The following is a 17,602-nucleotide window of genomic DNA, read 5'->3' on the forward strand; positions in this document are numbered from 1 at the left end:
AGGGGAACGGTGGGAGCTGGACCCTGCTCTCCAACTTGACTTTCCTGGTTACATGGTTGCCACCCTCCACAGCCTGATTTGAATATCACATTTTCATTAATACTTTCAACAAGGATTTAACTCTTTCTGGCCCTGTCTCAGAGCATTGTCGACCCATCAGTCAAAACAGAGCAGGTCACCCGTGCTGCCCTCCTGCTTATCTATTAATCATCTGGCAAATAAACCACTCAGTATCCTGCCCACCTCAGTAATGTTTGTGATGTAATTTGTTTGGATGCCCAAATGTCACCAGCGTTGATTGTAAGAGATGAAAAAAATGTACTTGCTCAGCATAGCAAGCTCTAGGCCAAAATGTAAGCATGAAATCTCTGGTTTATTTTTGTAATAATGTTTACAGCTGTTTAATGACCCTGAAAAGGTTCAGTAGTCTTGTGTTCTGTATTTCAGAACAGGAGTGTATTATGCTTATAACAACCTTAGTTAAACAGTTTGAGCTTCAACAATTGGAAAAATAGTATTTAATAAGAAGCCATTGTACTCTGGGTTAAGTTGTCTTAATTATTGCCTATCTTCAGTAAAAAAAAAAAAATAAATAAAGGTGGGTTGCAGGAAGGGGCCGTGGGTCACTTGAGCTGCCAGGAAGGAGATCAGCCTGCCACCAGAACTGCATGTCATGAGACTATTTTGAGTAAAATCCACCAGGTGTTTGGACCTTCCCTTGCTGTGAACCCAAGTCCCAGGCATGCATAGCCACTTGGATTCCTGCAGAGTGTCTGAGGCAGCACTTCTACTCATGCTGGTAAAAAAAAAAAGGGGAATATTTAGTTGTGCTTGGCTAGACAACAATATTTGATTTAGAAAAAACAGTTGAAATGGTTATTTTGAAAGTCATTTTATTTTCCAACTTTTCTTTCTTGTAGTATAAGGATAAAACTCTTTCATGCAACTTACAGGCAAGATCTATATTTTTTGGACTATTCATGAGATTACTTTTTTTCTGTGCTAGCAAAATGGAACTGTGTTTTTGTGTAAAATTTATTTAGACTTGCAGCAGCTGGCATTTCTGGTGTCCTGATAGTTTTAAATTTCATTTTGAGTGAAAGATACAATTAGGTTCTCTATTGGAAGAGTTAAGTGAAAACTTTTGTCATTGATATCACAGGAAATAGTCTTGAAGGTAGAAATGCAAAATCAAGTAACCATTAGGACCATCAAAAGCAGCTGAATGGTGAGGAATGAGGAGACAGGTATTTTGATAATCTGTACACCCAGCGATAGGTTTCATATGTTGAGAATACCGCCATCATGAAATGTGAAATTACATAGATGAAGAAGAAAATTTCTGGCACCCGAAAGTCTTCCCCCAGTGCCCCTGCCCACATCCAGGGACGTTCCACACTGGGGCAAGAAATGCCATGCTACTAGCTAAGACCCATGTGGGAGTCTGATTCTTCACCAGTATTGTCTATGAAGTAAAGTACCAGCATTTACAGTCTGGGAAGAAGTGCTGTGATGTTTCTGCATTCACAGTGGCCCTTAACTGCCCAGTCCCAGAGAGGACATTTGGATGCCTTACCAGAGTTAGGTAAATTATGTATTCATTGGGTCCTTAGTCTCAGTAAACTGGGGCTTGTTGATCTTCTTCCTTAAATGCTTAGGGCTGGGTCAGAGTTGAAGGCCAGGAGCAAGTTGTCTCATTGTTTAGAGGTCTGTTTACACGTGTTTAATTGTGCCAAGGGTTTTCCTACCTAGGTGAGAGGTTTGGGTGAGTTTTTGCAGAATAGATAATGCCTTCCCTGGGGGACCAGACGGCTCCTTTACAAGCCCCATGCGGAATGTCTAAAGTGTGCCCAGAGAGGCCTCATGCTACCCACCCGCTCTACAGCCAGAAGGCTTGACTTCCTAATTGCTTTTAGGCCAGGATCATGGCCTGCCCTCAGCTGGCCCCAGACTTCTTGATGTAGGTCCCCCCTTCCTGGATGGTAGGTGCTGAGTCCAGAGACAAGGTTGCTGAGTGGAGGTTGGTTTGAGCGAGGGCTAAAGAGCTGCCTGAGAACAGTGGCCACTGGCCAGTGTGGATGAGCATGTCTGCCCCAGTTGTCAGGCCGTGGCCATGGCCGTAGAGTGGATGTGTGGCAGGAGGCCTCTCTGCGCACACTTTAGACATTCAGCATGGGGCTTGGAGGGAGCAGTGTGGTCCCCCAGGGAAGGTATTATCTTTGGGCTTGCTCCCTCATGGGCTTGGCAAAGGAGTAATAACACCTTCTACCAAAACAGAGGAGCCTTGCAGGCACCCCACCTCCTCCAGCCCCGGGGCTCCGATGGCAGCAGTCACATTCAATCCTTTAATGGTAGGATAAATCATATTACTTATTTTCTCAAAGTGTGCATTTGTATAAGTTTTCAGAGTGCTACCAGTTGGGGAATCTCTGCCTCTCCCTCAATGAAGACATACTTGATATGTGTGCATGCACACACACACCACTTCTATATACTGCAGCTGTAATGGTTTCTCTTTCCTTTATCTTAGATTCAGCCTTACAGGGACCTTTTTTTGCTTTCCTGAGATGACCCATGGCCCTTTAGGGCAATATAGAAAGTCTGTGGCAAATGTTGACTGAGTGTCTGAGGTGAGTAGTAAACGAATTCTGGATGGGTGATGTGTGGAAGAATTGGGGCTGACCCAGGATCTGCGAGCCCCGGCCGGGCCTGGGGCCAGCTCATCTTGCCTCGGCTGCCTTGGCCCAGGGACAGCACACCAATTACCCTACACTCTTTCCAAGAACACACGCTCCCTTTCCTTACTGAGTCGAGGAGCAGGCCTTGGTTATGAGGGACCCATGGGCTGCACCTGCTTGTGGAATCTCAGAAGATTCAGGGGAGACCATCTGACACAGCTCTGTCTCTCTGTAGGGTACTCTGCTTAGGCTTGTCCCAGCCTCCTTTGAGAGGCTGGTCATATCCTGGGCATATCTCTTGGGGAGCTGTCCGGCTCCTCTGAAGCCCTGGGGCCTCTCATGGGCTCCTGCATGGTTTTTGGACCGGGGGTCTTTTGAGCCACTGGGTGGTTGTTCTCTGTCTCCTCGTGTCTAGTAGTGAGGCTCTCAGAGGTAACTGGAGCTGGGATGATCAACACTGGCACCTACAGTGAGAGAAATGATGTGGGGGCTGTTTTTGGTTGGTTAGCTTCTGAGTGGTAGCTCAAAAGAATCTTTCAGCTCTGATCAATCTCGTTGTATCTCTTGTGCAAAATCTGAGGTGGAGTCGCTTGAGGTTAAGGTGAAGCTGAGTCTCCTTTGGGGCTTGGCTTCTTGTATGGGCTCTGCTTGTAGGGTCTCTTGTCATTCACACATTCACTCAGGAAATACTGAAGCCTGAGATAAGCCTGCTCTTCTCCAAGCCCCAGGGCTTTGCGATGATCAAGCAGACAGGCCCTCTGCTTTCATGGAAAAGAAGCATGTCCATAAAAGGGGAAACAATCCGCATTGCTCTGGTGGTGAGTGCTATTGAGAGGAAAGTTAGGTGAGGGGATAAAGAGGGGCTGGGAATGCCAACCTCCCACAGAGTGGGCCTTTGTGAGAAGAGGATGCTTGAGCTCAGACCAGTGTGATGAGGAGTTAACTATGCAAAGAGCTAGAAGGCACATTCTAGAGCATTCCTTTCCCCCTTCATTGAGGCATCAGCAAGGATCGGAAGACCATTTGCTCAAGATGTTTAAAAACCTTTGTTGACTTGGAGGAGCTTTTTTCTTTTTTTGGAGGGGGTGTTTTTTGTTTTTCTTAACAGAATAAAAGAATTCTCTGCTAAAACTGAACTTGAAAATGTTCATGTTCTTTAGTTGACACGTCGAGCCACACTCGCATGTGGTGGTGGTGGGTAGCTTGGTCTCCAACTAGATGCCCCTCATCCAGCCTGATTTGCAGTCTCGCTGCATCACACACTCAGCCTCTTCCCTCTCCTGCTGGATTGGCATCAGTTCCTCAGCAGCAATCTGAAAATAGCCCATCTTCCTGGACTCATGTCTTCTGGACTGGCCAACCGTGCAGCCTTTGGAAATGGGCCAGCCATGTTGGCTTTGGCCTTTCCAAACTTCTACAGAGCTGGCAGGTGAATTCTGAGCACTCTTCTGTGGCTCCAGGGTTATGATCCACATTTGCTCAGGAGAGGAGCCAGCACAGCTGGACAGGACTCCAAGGTGGAGAAATAGGTCCCTGTGTGCTGTCCTAGAACCTCCAGCAACTTCTGCACTCTGACCCTGCTCCCCACTGTTAGATAGTGGGATCTGTGAGTCCTTGGCTGGCCAGTCATGTCCATTGTCATGGCTTCAGTAATAAAAAAATTCTCACTGACAGTGAGAATTGAGCGTTTGTTGAATGAATGCAAAAATCTCCAGAAGAAATTATCTTCTTTCTGATCAGTTTTCAAAATGGGCATTTTAAAAAAGTTGTGTTTGGGTATACAAAAGCGTGTGGTATACTGCTACCAGAAATAGAAAGGAAAAATGGCAAATTGGAAGCCTTCTTTTATTTGAAGTGACTGTGTACTTGTGTGTGTGTGTGTGTGTGTGTGTGTGTGTGTGTGTGCGCGCGTGCGCGCGTGTGTGTGTACAGGTAACCTGGCACCACAGTTGTAATCCCTTTCCCTCCTGGAAATAAACATCTATGCCTTTTCTTCTCCTCCCTTCTAAGATGGACTCATAGCCTCCCTCCTCTTGCCACGGAAGTTGGGTCCCCTGTTGGAGACTCTTCATTCCATGCAAAGGCCCAGCAAAGAGTAAACCCTGCTGAGGCTAAAGCTCCTTTTTTTTTTTTTCCCCCAATTCACCTGCCCCTTACATGTCCCAGGGGAATTGCATGGCCCCACAGTTCTGGCTGGGGTTAAAAGCAGCTCCTGGACCATCAGGCTGGCCAACACATTTAAAGATTGGGATGAAGAGGAGAGACAGGTGAAAACCATTCTTATATCAGGAAATAAACTTGAATTCCTTCAGGTAAAAGCCCTATCTGGAGATAGACTCCAGGCATGGGTTCATTGCCTTTCCACGCTCAGCACCCTGCATGCTCTGGTGGGGAGGAGGCCCTTTCCCGAGATCCATCTGGAGTGATCTGGCTTTCACCATTCTGCACAGGCTGCAGAGGGGCAAAGAGGTCTATTAAAGACAATTATTCAGACTAGCTTTGAGTGTTAGTGTTTAACAAACAGTTTTGAGTTCTAATTTTCTGCAAAACACATAGTGCAGGTACAATTTGTACTCATTACTGTATATTGGGAAAGTTATTAAAAACACTCTAACTTGGTTGAGACTTCCTATGGCATCGCCCTTGGATTTTAATTGGTTTTTATCTAGTTCTATAAAAGATCTCTTTAAGCCCAATCAAAGTCCCTGCCTCAGATATCTTGCCAGTTGAAGGGCAGGGAGAATCCATTGTATGGTATAAGTATTTATCTCCACCCAAATTTGAGCAGTCTCAACAATCCACTAAGATTCCACCAGGAGATAATTTATACTTTTGATGGACATAGTTACCGAATGACAAAATAACAGTGTTTCGTAACATAAGGGTTAAATCTTAATCTCTGAGGTTTGCAAAGCCGCTACTCGCAGTCTCCTTAAAATTTAATATACCTCGTTAATGCTTCCTTGCAAACACTGAAGGATTTTTATGATTATAATCATGTGTTACAGCACCTAGTACTGTTTCTAAGCAGCATACTAATCAGCTTAATGAGATATTACTGCACTTTTTGTTGACTAAAGCAAAATCCCTTTTATTGTTCTAAAGCCTGTCCTTTACTTTATTTTTTCCCAAAACATTATCTTGTTTTATTATGTACCAGTAAATATCATGCCATTGGGTTTTTTTTTTTTTTTGGCCAAATCATAAAACGATCTCTTTCATCTCAGACTGGTAAGTATATTGAATATAGTAAATGGAAACAAAAGTTGGTTGCAAGTCTATTTGGTCTTATAATGAAAGCTGTTTTGCTCTAAGGCAAACTTTGAAGGGAACCAACAGGTACAGATGCTACGTGGGGGAAAAGAGAAAAAGTTTAACATGTAGCCCCATGATTTGTTATTAGGTATTGAAAGTGGTAAAACATTAATAATTTAAATGTGAATGAATAATTGCAGTCTGTAAATAGAAAATACAAGGAAGACGATCTATCGCCAAAACAAATTGGAGGAGCAGTGCCATATTGCATAATTGGCATTTAATAATTCATTTTTTTATTATTGTTTTTGACTATAATTCCTTAGCATTATTATGTGTAGGTAAGGCATGAAATGCAAATTCCCTCCCAGCTGACGCTATTGACTTTGCTCATAGTACCTGGCATGGATCTGAACCCTTTCTTTACTTTTAGGGATGGAAGAAGCGAGTCTGTGCCTTGGAGTGTCCTCGGCGGCGCCAGAAGCTGAGCCCCACCTGAGCGGTCCGGTCCTCAATGGCCAGTATGCCATGAGTCAGAAGTTGCACCAGATCACATCCCAGCTCAGCCATGCCTTTCCTGAGCTGCACCCGAGGCCCAGCCCCGAGGAGAAGACCCCCACGTCCCTGGATGAGAAGGCCCGGGTGCCCATGAGTGGCCAGCCTATGGGCGGTCAGATGGCACTTCTGGCCAACCAGCTGGGGCGTGAGGTCGACACCAGCCTCAATGGGCGGGTGGACCTGCAACAGTTCCTCAATGGGCAGAACCTGGGCATCATGTCCCAGATGAGTGACATAGAGGACGACGCTCGCAAAAACCGCAAGTACCCCTGCCCTCTCTGTGGCAAGCGCTTCCGTTTCAATAGCATCCTCTCCCTGCACATGCGCACCCACACAGGCGAGAAGCCTTTCAAGTGCCCCTACTGTGACCATCGGGCGGCACAGAAGGGGAACCTCAAGATTCACTTGCGGACCCACAAGCTGGGCAACCTGGGGAAGGGCCGCGGGCGAGTGCGCGAGGAGAATCGCCTGCTGCATGAGCTGGAGGAGAGAGCCATCTTGCGGGACAAGCAGATGAAGAGCAGCCTGCTGCAGCCGAGGCCCGACCTGAAGCCCCCGCCACATGCCCAGCAGGCACCACTGGCTACTTGCAACTTGGCCCTGCCTGCCAACCACAGTGTGCCCGATGTGGCCAACCCTGTGCCCTCGCCCAAGCCTGCCAGTGTGCAGGAGGACGCGGTGGCCCCCGCTGCAGGCTTCCGCTGCACTTTCTGCAAGGGCAAGTTCAAGAAGCGGGAGGAGCTGGACCGTCACATCCGCATCCTGCACAAGCCCTACAAGTGCACCTTGTGCGACTTCGCCGCCTCGCAGGAAGAGGAGCTTATCAGCCACGTGGAGAAGGCGCACATCACTGCCGAGTCGGCCCAGGGTCAGGGGCCCAACGGTGGCGGGGAGCAGTCGGCCAATGAGTTCCGCTGCGAGGTGTGCGGCCAGGTGTTCAGCCAGGCGTGGTTCCTGAAGGGCCACATGCGGAAGCACAAGGACTCCTTTGAGCACTGCTGCCAGATCTGTGGCCGGCGCTTCAAAGAGCCCTGGTTTCTCAAGAACCACATGAAGGTCCATCTCAACAAACTGTCGGTGAAGAACAAGTCCCCCAGTGAGCCTGAGGTGCCTGTGACCATGGGCGGCATGTCCCAAGAGGCGCACGCCAACCTGTACTCCAGGTACCTCTCCTGCCTGCAGAGCGGCTTCATGGCCCCCGACAAAGCCAGCCTGAGTGAACCCAGCCAGCTCTATGGCAAAGGGGAGCTGCCCATGAAGGAGAAGGAGGTGCTCGGGAAGTTGCTGACACCCATCTCCAGCATGGCCCACGGGGTTCCTGAGGGGGACAAGCACTCCCTCCTGGGATGTCTCAACCTCGTGCCACCTCTGAAATCCAGCTGCATCGAACGGTTGCAGGCAGCTGCCAAAGCTGCAGAGATGGACCCTGTAAACAGCTACCAGGCTTGGCAGCTCATGGCCAGAGGCATGGCCATGGAACATGGCTTCTTATCTAAAGAGCATCAGCTACAGCGCAACCACGAAGACACTTTGGCAAATGCCGGAGTTATGTTTGATAAGGAGAAGCGGGAGTACGTGTTAGTGGGAGCAGATGGCTCCAAGCAGAAAATGCCTGCTGATTTGGTTCACAGCACTAAAGTGGGCAATCAGAGAGACCTGCCAAATAAGCTCGACCCTTTAGAAGGCAGTCGGGAGTTTTTGTCACACGGGCTGAACCAAGCGCTTGAATATAACTTGCAGGGTCCAGGGAACATGAAGGAGAAGCCTACCGAGTGCCCCGACTGTGGCCGGGTGTTCCGCACCTACCACCAGGTGGTCGTGCATTCCCGCGTCCACAAACGGGACCGCAAGGGTGAAGAGGATGGGCTGCATGCTGGCCTGGATGAGCGGCGTGGCTCCGGCAGTGACCAGGAGTCACAGTCCATGAGCCGTTCCACCACGCCGGGCTCCTCCAACGTCACTGAGGAGAGCGGGGTCGGAGGCGGCCTCTCCCAGACCGGAAGTGCCCAGGAGGACAGCCCTCATCCCTCCTCGCCTTCCTCCTCAGGTAGGCTGGGCGGGAAGACCTGGGATGGGTAGCTCGCAGAGGCCCGAACCCGGGCCCGTGGTCAGACATCGGGTCGTGGGCAGGCTGACGCTGGGCTGTGCCTCTTTTCTTCAGGCGGCACCGCCTCAAGGAGAGGGCTGATGTTTTGACTCTTGGCCCTCACCCTGAATGGGAGCTACCAGGAAAGACAGCTGATACTCTTCCACGTGGTGGAGATAGCCAGGTGGCGGTTTTTGTCTTAAAGTAGCATAGCTTTCCCTTCCCCTGCAATTGTTCAGCCCTATTTATACCTGGCCCCTGCCCATCTCTTTGTCTCCAGCACCCAGGGGCTGGCATTCAGCTCTAGACGAGGATGTGAATGTGAAAGTTCAGACTCTTGCCAGATCCCCCATCCCGCTCACATTCTCATTCCCACAATTTTCTCATTTGAGAATTCTCTCCCAGTGTTCCTCTCCAGACCAAATTCTCCTGCCCCTTTCAAAATTCCAACCCGGTTCACGTGTCAGATCTGTCTGACCCAGCGAGCTGTGCCACTTTCTTCAGATGGTTTAGCTAAGCACAGAGGTTTGAAACCTAAATGTGTGCCTGTCTGTCTTAAATTGTACTTTGTTACAAGGGTGATACAGCTTTGGGGTCTTAAATAGCAAAGCAGAAAATCTGTCATCAAAATGTCTGAAATGCTGAAGTTTCCTGGCCCTGTTTAAAAAACAACAACAACAACAACAACAACAACAACAACCCACTAGCCTAAGAAGACTAAATTAAAATCACTACCTAGCAGCAGGTAAGAGGTTGCCTTCATCCATATTTCCAAAGTCCCTTACTAATGGATAGTAAATTGAAAGTTATATCTCTAGCCCTTTATAAAGAAAGCACCTCGCTAATACTGTAATCATTCTGCAGCCTAACAACAGAGGAAATCATGCCATAACAAATACCCTGTTACTAATGGCAACATTGATTTCTGCAATCAGCCATTAAGTCTAGAAAATGAAAGACAGTTTGAGGCACCTCCAGGCACTGCATTGCCCACTGTTACAGATATGGCAGCACACTGTCGAGGGTCATTTTTTTTAAAGTTTTTTTTCTTGTCTTCTTTTTCTTTTCACTTCTCCATTCCGATGAATATTTCAGACTTAGAGGAAATTCGCTACTACAGTTACTAAGTAGGTGCCAGTTTAGTTCTGTTGTTATTGTCATGGTTCACCCTACCCTTCTCCTAGGATAAAATTAGTATTAAAATAGAGTGTGAGTGTGCCAGCTTATTACAAACCAGTAAAGAATTGTTAAGACACATAAATCTGAGCTGCACATTCCAGAGATTCCGATGGCTCTTAATGCCCCTGCTTAAATACCCATGAAACACACTGTCTACTCCTGGAGTCCTGACTTGCTTGCGATTTATTGCCAGTGAGACACTCTGGAAGAGCCTACCCCGGAACGTGAGCACCACGGTGGGAGAATGAGGCCCTTCTACAGGGAGCAGCCACTACCCGGGATGTGCTCAGGTCACCCTGCCTGACGCTGGCAATCCTGCAAAGATGGGCCCCATTCACAGGTGTCCCACTCGCTCCCTGTGAGGAGGAACTCTTGCCAACCTCCTAGGAAAGGGTCTTCCCTTCTGGGGACCTCAGTCTCAACTGTTCTCCTCGGGTTAGGAAGTTTTCAGGGGCAGGAAAGCAGAGAGCCAACTGGCTCCCCTAAGTTTGGGGAGTGACGTGGAGTTAACATTGACAGATTGCCATCCCTCTCTGGGACCTGCTAAAAAAACGAGAGTCTGATCATCAGCAGAATATTCCGACACCAAATGTTCGGCTTCATTAATGACGTGTTTACCGTGTTTTTCTCACCTTCTGGCCAAGTGATAGCCTCATGCTATTCCTATCTCTGTTGCTTTCCTAGTTCTAAACACTGTGTTGAAAAACCCCATTTTGCTTAAAAGAACCGACCGTGTTTATGACTCAGAAGAGAATTATGCTCGATTTGTGGTTATCTTCTTACTTTTATTTCCCCCGCTGAAGGATTTTTACAGTCCTGAATACTGATTCTTTCATTTTGGGGTGACTTCTTTGTTTTCTTCATATTCAAATGAGACCCTTTCATAATTTTCCAACTAAGTAAGACAATTGAAGGCATACCCAAATCAGCTGTGTGTCTGGGTCATTCAGGTTTTCCTGGGATTTAGGACTTTCACCCAAATCTGGTTAGTTTTTCCTCTTATTCCTAACAAGTATTACTTGTATAAAGTGTGCTTAAAATAAGCATTTAAATAAAAGTCTTGACACAATAGGTATTTTATTATTACCTGTTAGAGAGAAACCTGCAAGGTGAAGGGGAGAAAAAAATTTAAGCCCTTAAGTAAAGAAAGAAGTACTTATGACGGCTTCTATTAAGAAATAACTGCAAAACACGGTTTTACAAATTTCTCAGACTGCATAACAATGTCGCAAAACTTAATTTGCATCACTTGATTCTTTTTTTGTTGAAAACTGGGTCAGTAGGGCCTGAGAAACTATTTTTTCAGATCTTAACCAATGAATTCTTCTTTATAAATCGCTGCTCTTAACATGATAGTAGTTCTGAATTCATCATAAAAAACCTTTTTACCAGAGCCTCTTAGAACAGATCTCTAGAAGAAGGCTTACAATGAGTGGCAGAGACGTCCTTTGTTATCTGATGTAATTCTTTGCAAAGGAGGATTGGGAACCGAGTGGCTGTTTAAAAATGTCTTGCTCAGACCGAGACGAAGAAGGGGTCAAGTTTGCAATCAAACAGTTATTGCCGAGATGGGCGACTGTCACTGGCTAGGCTAATGTGGGATGCAGCTGTTTGTTATGTGAGCAAAAGAATGTTTGAATCAGTGAACATGTGAAAATGATTCCAGTGAACCAGAAAATGTGTTTGTTCTTTGGCTCTCCAAACTGCTGAGAACCCAGCTTAAGATCAACTGCGAAAACTAGGACCTTTGACAGATTGAGAGGTCATATTTTCTAACAGAAAATGGACAAAACTAGTCACACAGATCACTTCCCCATCTTTTCCCTTTGTTTTATTTTTCTTGTTGTTGTTGTTGTTGTTGATTTGACTCACCAATAATTTCACACCATAGTAGATGTCATTTCTGCCTCCGTGTACAATGCAAAGGAAAACTATCTGGAGAGCGGCAGCTTATAAATTGTACTCTTTTATGACATTTAGAGAGTGGGGCGGCTGTTTTGATGTTTCCTTGTTTCTGGCTTCGCGTGCAAACGCTCTGATGGCATTAATCTTTGCATCTTTCCCCAAAACCTCCTCTAAGACCGGGCTTGGATCCTGGCTCTCCTCTGAGTCAGAAAATGCCTCAAGTTCTGTTTCTTCAGATTTTGCTTTGGAAATCACACTTAGAATAATTAAAACTTAATGTACTAAGAAACGATACTGTTCATTATATCCAACAGGGCAGTTACCTTCCGAATCCCCCATAATTTTGGAGTGGGGATAATTGAAGTGTTGATGGTGGGAAGGGGGTAATTGAATGCATTGACCCTCTGTTCATTAAATAAAGTCAGCTAAGTTGCATGATCAATGGAAAGCCAGGGAGAGATGCAAAGATGAAAATATCATTAACCCCTACTTCTTCTGCTATAATATTTTGAGATGGACAGGGTTATTTGATCAGCTGGGCTAAAAGCCTTGCAGGGTCTTTGTTGCCTGAGCGCATTCCTGAGATGCTGGGTCTCCATCCTGTGTAGACCCATTGACCACGGCATCAAAGGCCTTTATCCCGGGCTCCCTTGCATTTACATCGGGTGTATAGTGATATGATAGATTTTCTTTCTTTTCCACCTCTTTTTCTCATGTGGCTCCCTCTCCCTGCCCCCATTCATGATAACCACTGCCTCCTCCACGCAAACAAATCTGGGCACCCCACCCCTCAAAAAAAAAAAGAAGAAGAAAAAAGAAAAAAGAAAAAGAAAAAAATTTAAGTCTGAGGATTAAGATCTTCATTTTTTTTTTTTTTTGCTTGTGCATTCCAATTGTTCTTAAAATATTTGGCAATGTCAATTAGTAACTGAGCAGAGTTAGCTGATGAACACAATTTTCCAGTAGACTGAGCACCCTATTGTTGCCGAGCGAACAGCAGATTTCTGAGGTCATTATCATTCGCTGGTTGCTTGGCCCAGCTGCTTCCTGCTGCAAAAGCCAAACTTTATACTGGAGCTCGGGGATGGCTGCAGCAACAGGGGGCTGGGAGGGGAGAGGGGATCTGGCTACAGAGCCCGAGAAGACAGTCATTATCAGCAGAGGAAACAGAAAGTAAAAGTTTCCAGACGATTCCAGGAAAACCTCCTTTATCAGGGCTCCTTCCTCAGGATCCTTTTCAGCCACCTTCTACCTCCGCAGGGAATTAGAAGGACCCCTCCTCCCCCAGCCCCAGGCGTGGTGGCAACTAATCTCTTTGCAGGAAAGAAATTTGGAAACCAGTAATCCCCTTTAGACATTTACTAATCATTTTTTTAAGTCAGTCTAAAGCATGCATGATTTCCTTATAGATAGATGCTTTCATTTTTGTCAAAAAAGAAAGGAAACGGATCATTTTTTAGAAAATATCTGCAAGTTAAAATTAGTAAACTTGGGAGCAACAAGCGGGGGGACATTATTTCATTTCCACAGGGAGCTTTTGAGCAGATAATAGTCTGAAATTCCTTATAAAATCAAATTTAACTTTGAAAGCTGCTTCTCCCTATCCCGCCTTCCTTTTCTTCTGCCACCACCCCCACCCGGCCCCCTCCCCACCTCCTAATTTGGGAGCTGGTTCAGTGGGATGAAAAGCTGCACTTTTTTTAAAGCTCAGCTGTTAAAGCCGAGCGCCATATGCAGCCCTTCCGTCCCCGCCGTGGGAGCCTGTGCAGGCGGCCGCCGTGTTTGTGGAGATTTACGGAGGCTCGGCTTGTGTGTGCCGAAGCTGTGCCCAGGCAGACACTGGCCAAGGCCCTTCCTCCAAGCCGGGGCCCAGGCAGCTGCCCATCTGCACAGATCTGCTGGCTGAGACTCCTGGGGAATGTCAGAGAGGGCAAGGGTCAGAGGCCAGCGACCCCCTTCGGGCTCCTCGCCCTTCTACCTGGTCCTTGGGTGGTCCCTTCACTCAGGGCAACCTGTTGGTGCCACGATGGAAGTGGCTTTCAGTGCTAGTTACTTGGGGGCATTAACACAGTCTTCCTCCTTCCCTGGGGGACAGACACTTTACAGCAGCTCCTATTATAAACCCCCATTCACTGGATGAGCTTCAATTGTCTCGTGTTTAGGAGCAGTTATGTGGGGATATACAGTGACATTCTGGGGCTTTCTCCATCTCTCATCTCCCCTTGTGCCCCTTTGTGTGTGGCTATACACCCCACTTCTTTGGGGCTCCATGTCACCATCGTTGAGCATCTCAGAAAGCGAGAAACTGTTAACTCTAAAAATCTTTGAATTAGGAGTCCTATGAAAGATGCGTGTGACATAAAACCCTGGAAGTGAATTCCTTCTATGTTCCTGTAGATTTGGGGTGCGAGGAACTAGATTCCAGGCCTAGGGCCCCTTCAGCCCTACTGGAGTTCACCTGAGAGGCTGTTTGCCCATCTGCAGAGGTGCACCCTGCAGCGAGGTACTCCTTTGTGTCTTCTCGTGCTCTGAGCAGGGCTGCACTCCTGCCCAGGGAGCTCTGAGAAGCCTGAAGTTCGCCCCCAAGCTTTCCTTCCTTGTATAATCAAGAACGCACAAATTAGCTCTGAACAGATTTCTAGAAGGCAAAGAACTGGGTGGTTTTCAACAGGGAGCACAAGCTTTAGTAGTGTGGCCCTATTATCTTAAATGGGAGGCTTGGGCTTGGGTCCTGACCCCCACGCTGGGTGGGTCAGGGCTAGAATTAGCAGTTTCCTTTGTAAACAGCCCCAGTCCATTCTCTGCCTGATGGTTTGGCTAGAAGCAGGTAGCCCTGAGCTTGCAGGGGCTGCCTTGGCCCACTCTCCTGCTGTGTTTCAAGTGACTACCGTGGCACTGTCTGCACCACCTGGGGCCGCAGAGCCAGGGCAGCCTCTGTTTACAGGGTTTGGGAGCCTCCTGCCCACCCGAACTTGAATCTCTTCTTCACCAGGTTGCTGATCTTTCGAATCTCTTCTTTGGTTTGAAGCCTTATGTCTCGCTCATAAGAAACACACTTGGAAGAGGGAAAATTGAGAAAGGTTTTTATATCTCAGCCAGTTTCCTAGGTCTTCGCCTTCTCTGAGAGAATGTTCTGGTAGGTGGCCCTAGTCACCCAAGAGGAGTGGGAACCGAGCCCAGCTTCAATTGGCCTTTCTCTGGCCCTCAGGACTCCACTAGATTCCAGAGGGAGATGGCTGGGGTACTTGACCATCTATAGAGATCAGAGGGAATCCCTCGGGAAAGAACCAGATCAAGAGAGATTTTTTGAGCCTGTGAAGTCAGAGGTGTTAGCAGCCAACTATTTTAAAAGAAGAGCTGTGATCTGGGTGCAGTGCAAATGCTCATAGTCCCAGTGCTAAGGAGGCGGAGACAGGAGGATCACAGGCTTGAGGCTAGCCTCTGCAACTTAGTAAGACCCTCAGCAACTTAGCAAGACTGTGTTCCAAAATAAAGAATAAAATAGGGCTAGGGTGTAGCTCACAGGTAGAACGCCCCTGGGATCCCCAGTATCAAAGGGAAAAAGAAAAAAGAAAAGAAAGAGAAAGAAGAGAAAAGGAAGAGCTGTGTTTGAGCATTGGTGGTAGGAGTACAGAAACACCTGCAGAGGTGGGGAGACGGGATCTGTGCAGAGTCCCCAGGCTGGACGCTTGCCACCTGTGCCCTGGGCCTGCATGCTGCCCTCCCCTCTCTTTTTTCCTTTCTCCTCTTGGCATTGGAAAGGGACTTCTGCATTCTTGTCATGGCACAAGAAAGGAGAGGAATCCTCCAAGAGGGGTGCAGGGTGGAGGGTGAGCAGCCAGGTGGCTGGGGGGCTCTCTCATCTCCCCAGGAAGTGAGCGTCACTGCAGCTGAGAGGAGCCATGGGTCCCCCTCGACTTTTCCTGGCAGGATGGGACGATAGCAACATTTACTTAAGCTGTGGAGTTTGGCACTGCCACATCCAAGCACCATCTGGAAAGCCCTTCTCGGAAAGCCGCAGACTCTCCCCAAAGGAACTTAGGGGAGCAGGGTTGGGCAGAGCTGTGGGATTTTTTTCTTGGGCAGATCTGGAGCTTTGAGGCACCTGCTCAGAGCCGAAGTCCTCTGGAAGCCATGTAGCTAAAACCTGGGCTTTCTCTCCACCGGGCCTCTTCAGTTAATTTTAGAGCCAGGTCTGGCTTAGGTTTTCTCTGTTAGGAGAACACTCGCTTTTCTGGGACTGCGTCTCCCACTATTTACTTTGCCTTGCACTTCGCTTACTGTCTTCACCTAAGTTCTTGTATGTTTTGGACATGATGGTGTGGAACTGCTTCCGCTCTTCTGGTTAGCTCAGGGCATAACCTCTTAATCACGGGATTTAATACCATGCCTCTACACGTGCTGAGGAGACAGGACCTCAGACTCGATGGCTTATCATAACCAGGGCCATGCTAAGCACAGAGATTTGCCATCATCCTTTCTCTAATCTGCATCTTCAGAAAGACTGGAATCCCCAGATGGTGCGTGTCTGAACACCATCTACAGCTGCCCGAGAGGTCAGGCAAAAGAGAAGGTGAGGGGAAAAAAGGGGTTCACTTGCCTACCCTCATTTCTTCTCCTACCAAGAGGAAGTGGTCCAGGGCTTAGCTTCTTGTGGGACTCATCTCTTTGTTGCTGTGAGCCTTGAGATTTTGTGTGACATGTGGCATGTGTCTGAGAGAAGTGAGAGGCACAGCACAAGCTGAGTCCTTGGCTGGGCCGTCCACCACAACACATGGGGACTGGCTTTCCCCTTTGGGGTGCCCAGCCAGGATGCTGTCTCAAATGCGGCTTAAGGAGCAGGTCATGGGTGGGCGTGGCTTCGACACCCTGTCACTTGCTGTGAAAGGACAGGGTCATTGTTTGGCTCTCCTTTTGAGGCAGTGCATACCTGTGGGGAGCCTTATGTTTTACTACATGCCTTGGCTCTAGAACATTCCACAGAGCAATCTATTCTTTTCCTTGTAGAAGCATTTTGTGGGGCTGGAGTTTTGACTGACATTATACTAGTTTCTTTCCTTGTGTTTTACTTTAGCTCCAAAGCCACTTGATGCAATAAGGAAACAGGTTCTTACCACCATCTCTACCATTCATTAAAATAATGTCCAGATACTCTTAGCTGTGTGGCTGTCATCCATGGTTCTGGGATATCCTCAGTTGTCTTCAGTCGTCTTGAGAGGCAGTTTGTAACTTTTCCAGTGTACCTCCATTGGGTTCAACATAAAAACGTGCAGAAATGGTTTTCTTGAGGACGAAGACAGATACATACTTCTCTCTATTGGTAAATACGTTCTTTCGTTTAATCTGTTGTTAAAATAGGTGTTATTTTATTTTATTTTTAGTAGCTTGACTTGAAAAATTAAAGTAACCGCTCAGCAAAGATGCTATGAGACATCACAATTCCGGTTGTGATAGAATTTGGCAGGGTTTGTGTCTAACAAACTAGATCTGACCCCTCCAAAATGTCCTTACCAATGACCTTCCAACCTATCCATCCAGTCTCCTCGAGGAGGACTCTTTACTGATTTTGTGACTAGTATTGCTTAATGGTCATTTTTCTTAATATACAATAATCTGTTATCTTGGATATTTTGAAGAAACAGATAAAAATAAAAAAGTTTTAAAATAATATGCCTACCACCATTCAGAGGCAACCATTGTATTTTAGTTTATATCTTTCCAGTCCTTTTCATATGTCTGTAGATGTATTTGGCATAAAAGGATGTATCTGGCTTTATAAAAAGCCAGATAGTGTTTTAGGCTTTGCAGACCCTGTGGTCTCTGCGGTAAGAATTCCATTCTGTGGCAAATGAAAGGGCATGACAGTGATCCAATAAAACTTTATTTACAAAGGCAGGTGACAGGCTGGATTTGGCCCATGGGCTGTTCTTGGCAGACTGCA

The 17,602-nt window shown here is 47.1% G+C and overlaps 1 protein-coding gene across 2 annotated transcripts in view; it reads left to right on the plus strand.

Annotated features, from left to right (window-relative positions):
* Window positions 1-282: 282 nt before the first annotated feature.
* ZNF536 (zinc finger protein 536) overlaps window positions 283-17,602 on the plus strand; it is a gene marked incomplete at both ends in the record, with an annotated part of 267,928 nt that continues 250,608 nt past the window's right edge. The window contains 2 exons of one of the 2 annotated variants that reach the window (XM_080704161.1): window positions 283-353; window positions 6,367-8,538. In XM_080704161.1, the coding sequence (XP_080560287.1) occupies window positions 308-353; window positions 6,367-8,538 (2,218 nt within the window). Of the gene's footprint in view, window positions 354-6,366; window positions 8,539-17,602 lie in introns of those variants that run through there. The other variant, XM_080704162.1, reaches the window with a different exon arrangement.

This window comes from Muscardinus avellanarius (assembly GCF_963383645.1).
Source record: "Muscardinus avellanarius genome assembly, chromosome: 10".
Taxonomy (NCBI): domain Eukaryota; kingdom Metazoa; phylum Chordata; class Mammalia; order Rodentia; family Gliridae; genus Muscardinus; species Muscardinus avellanarius.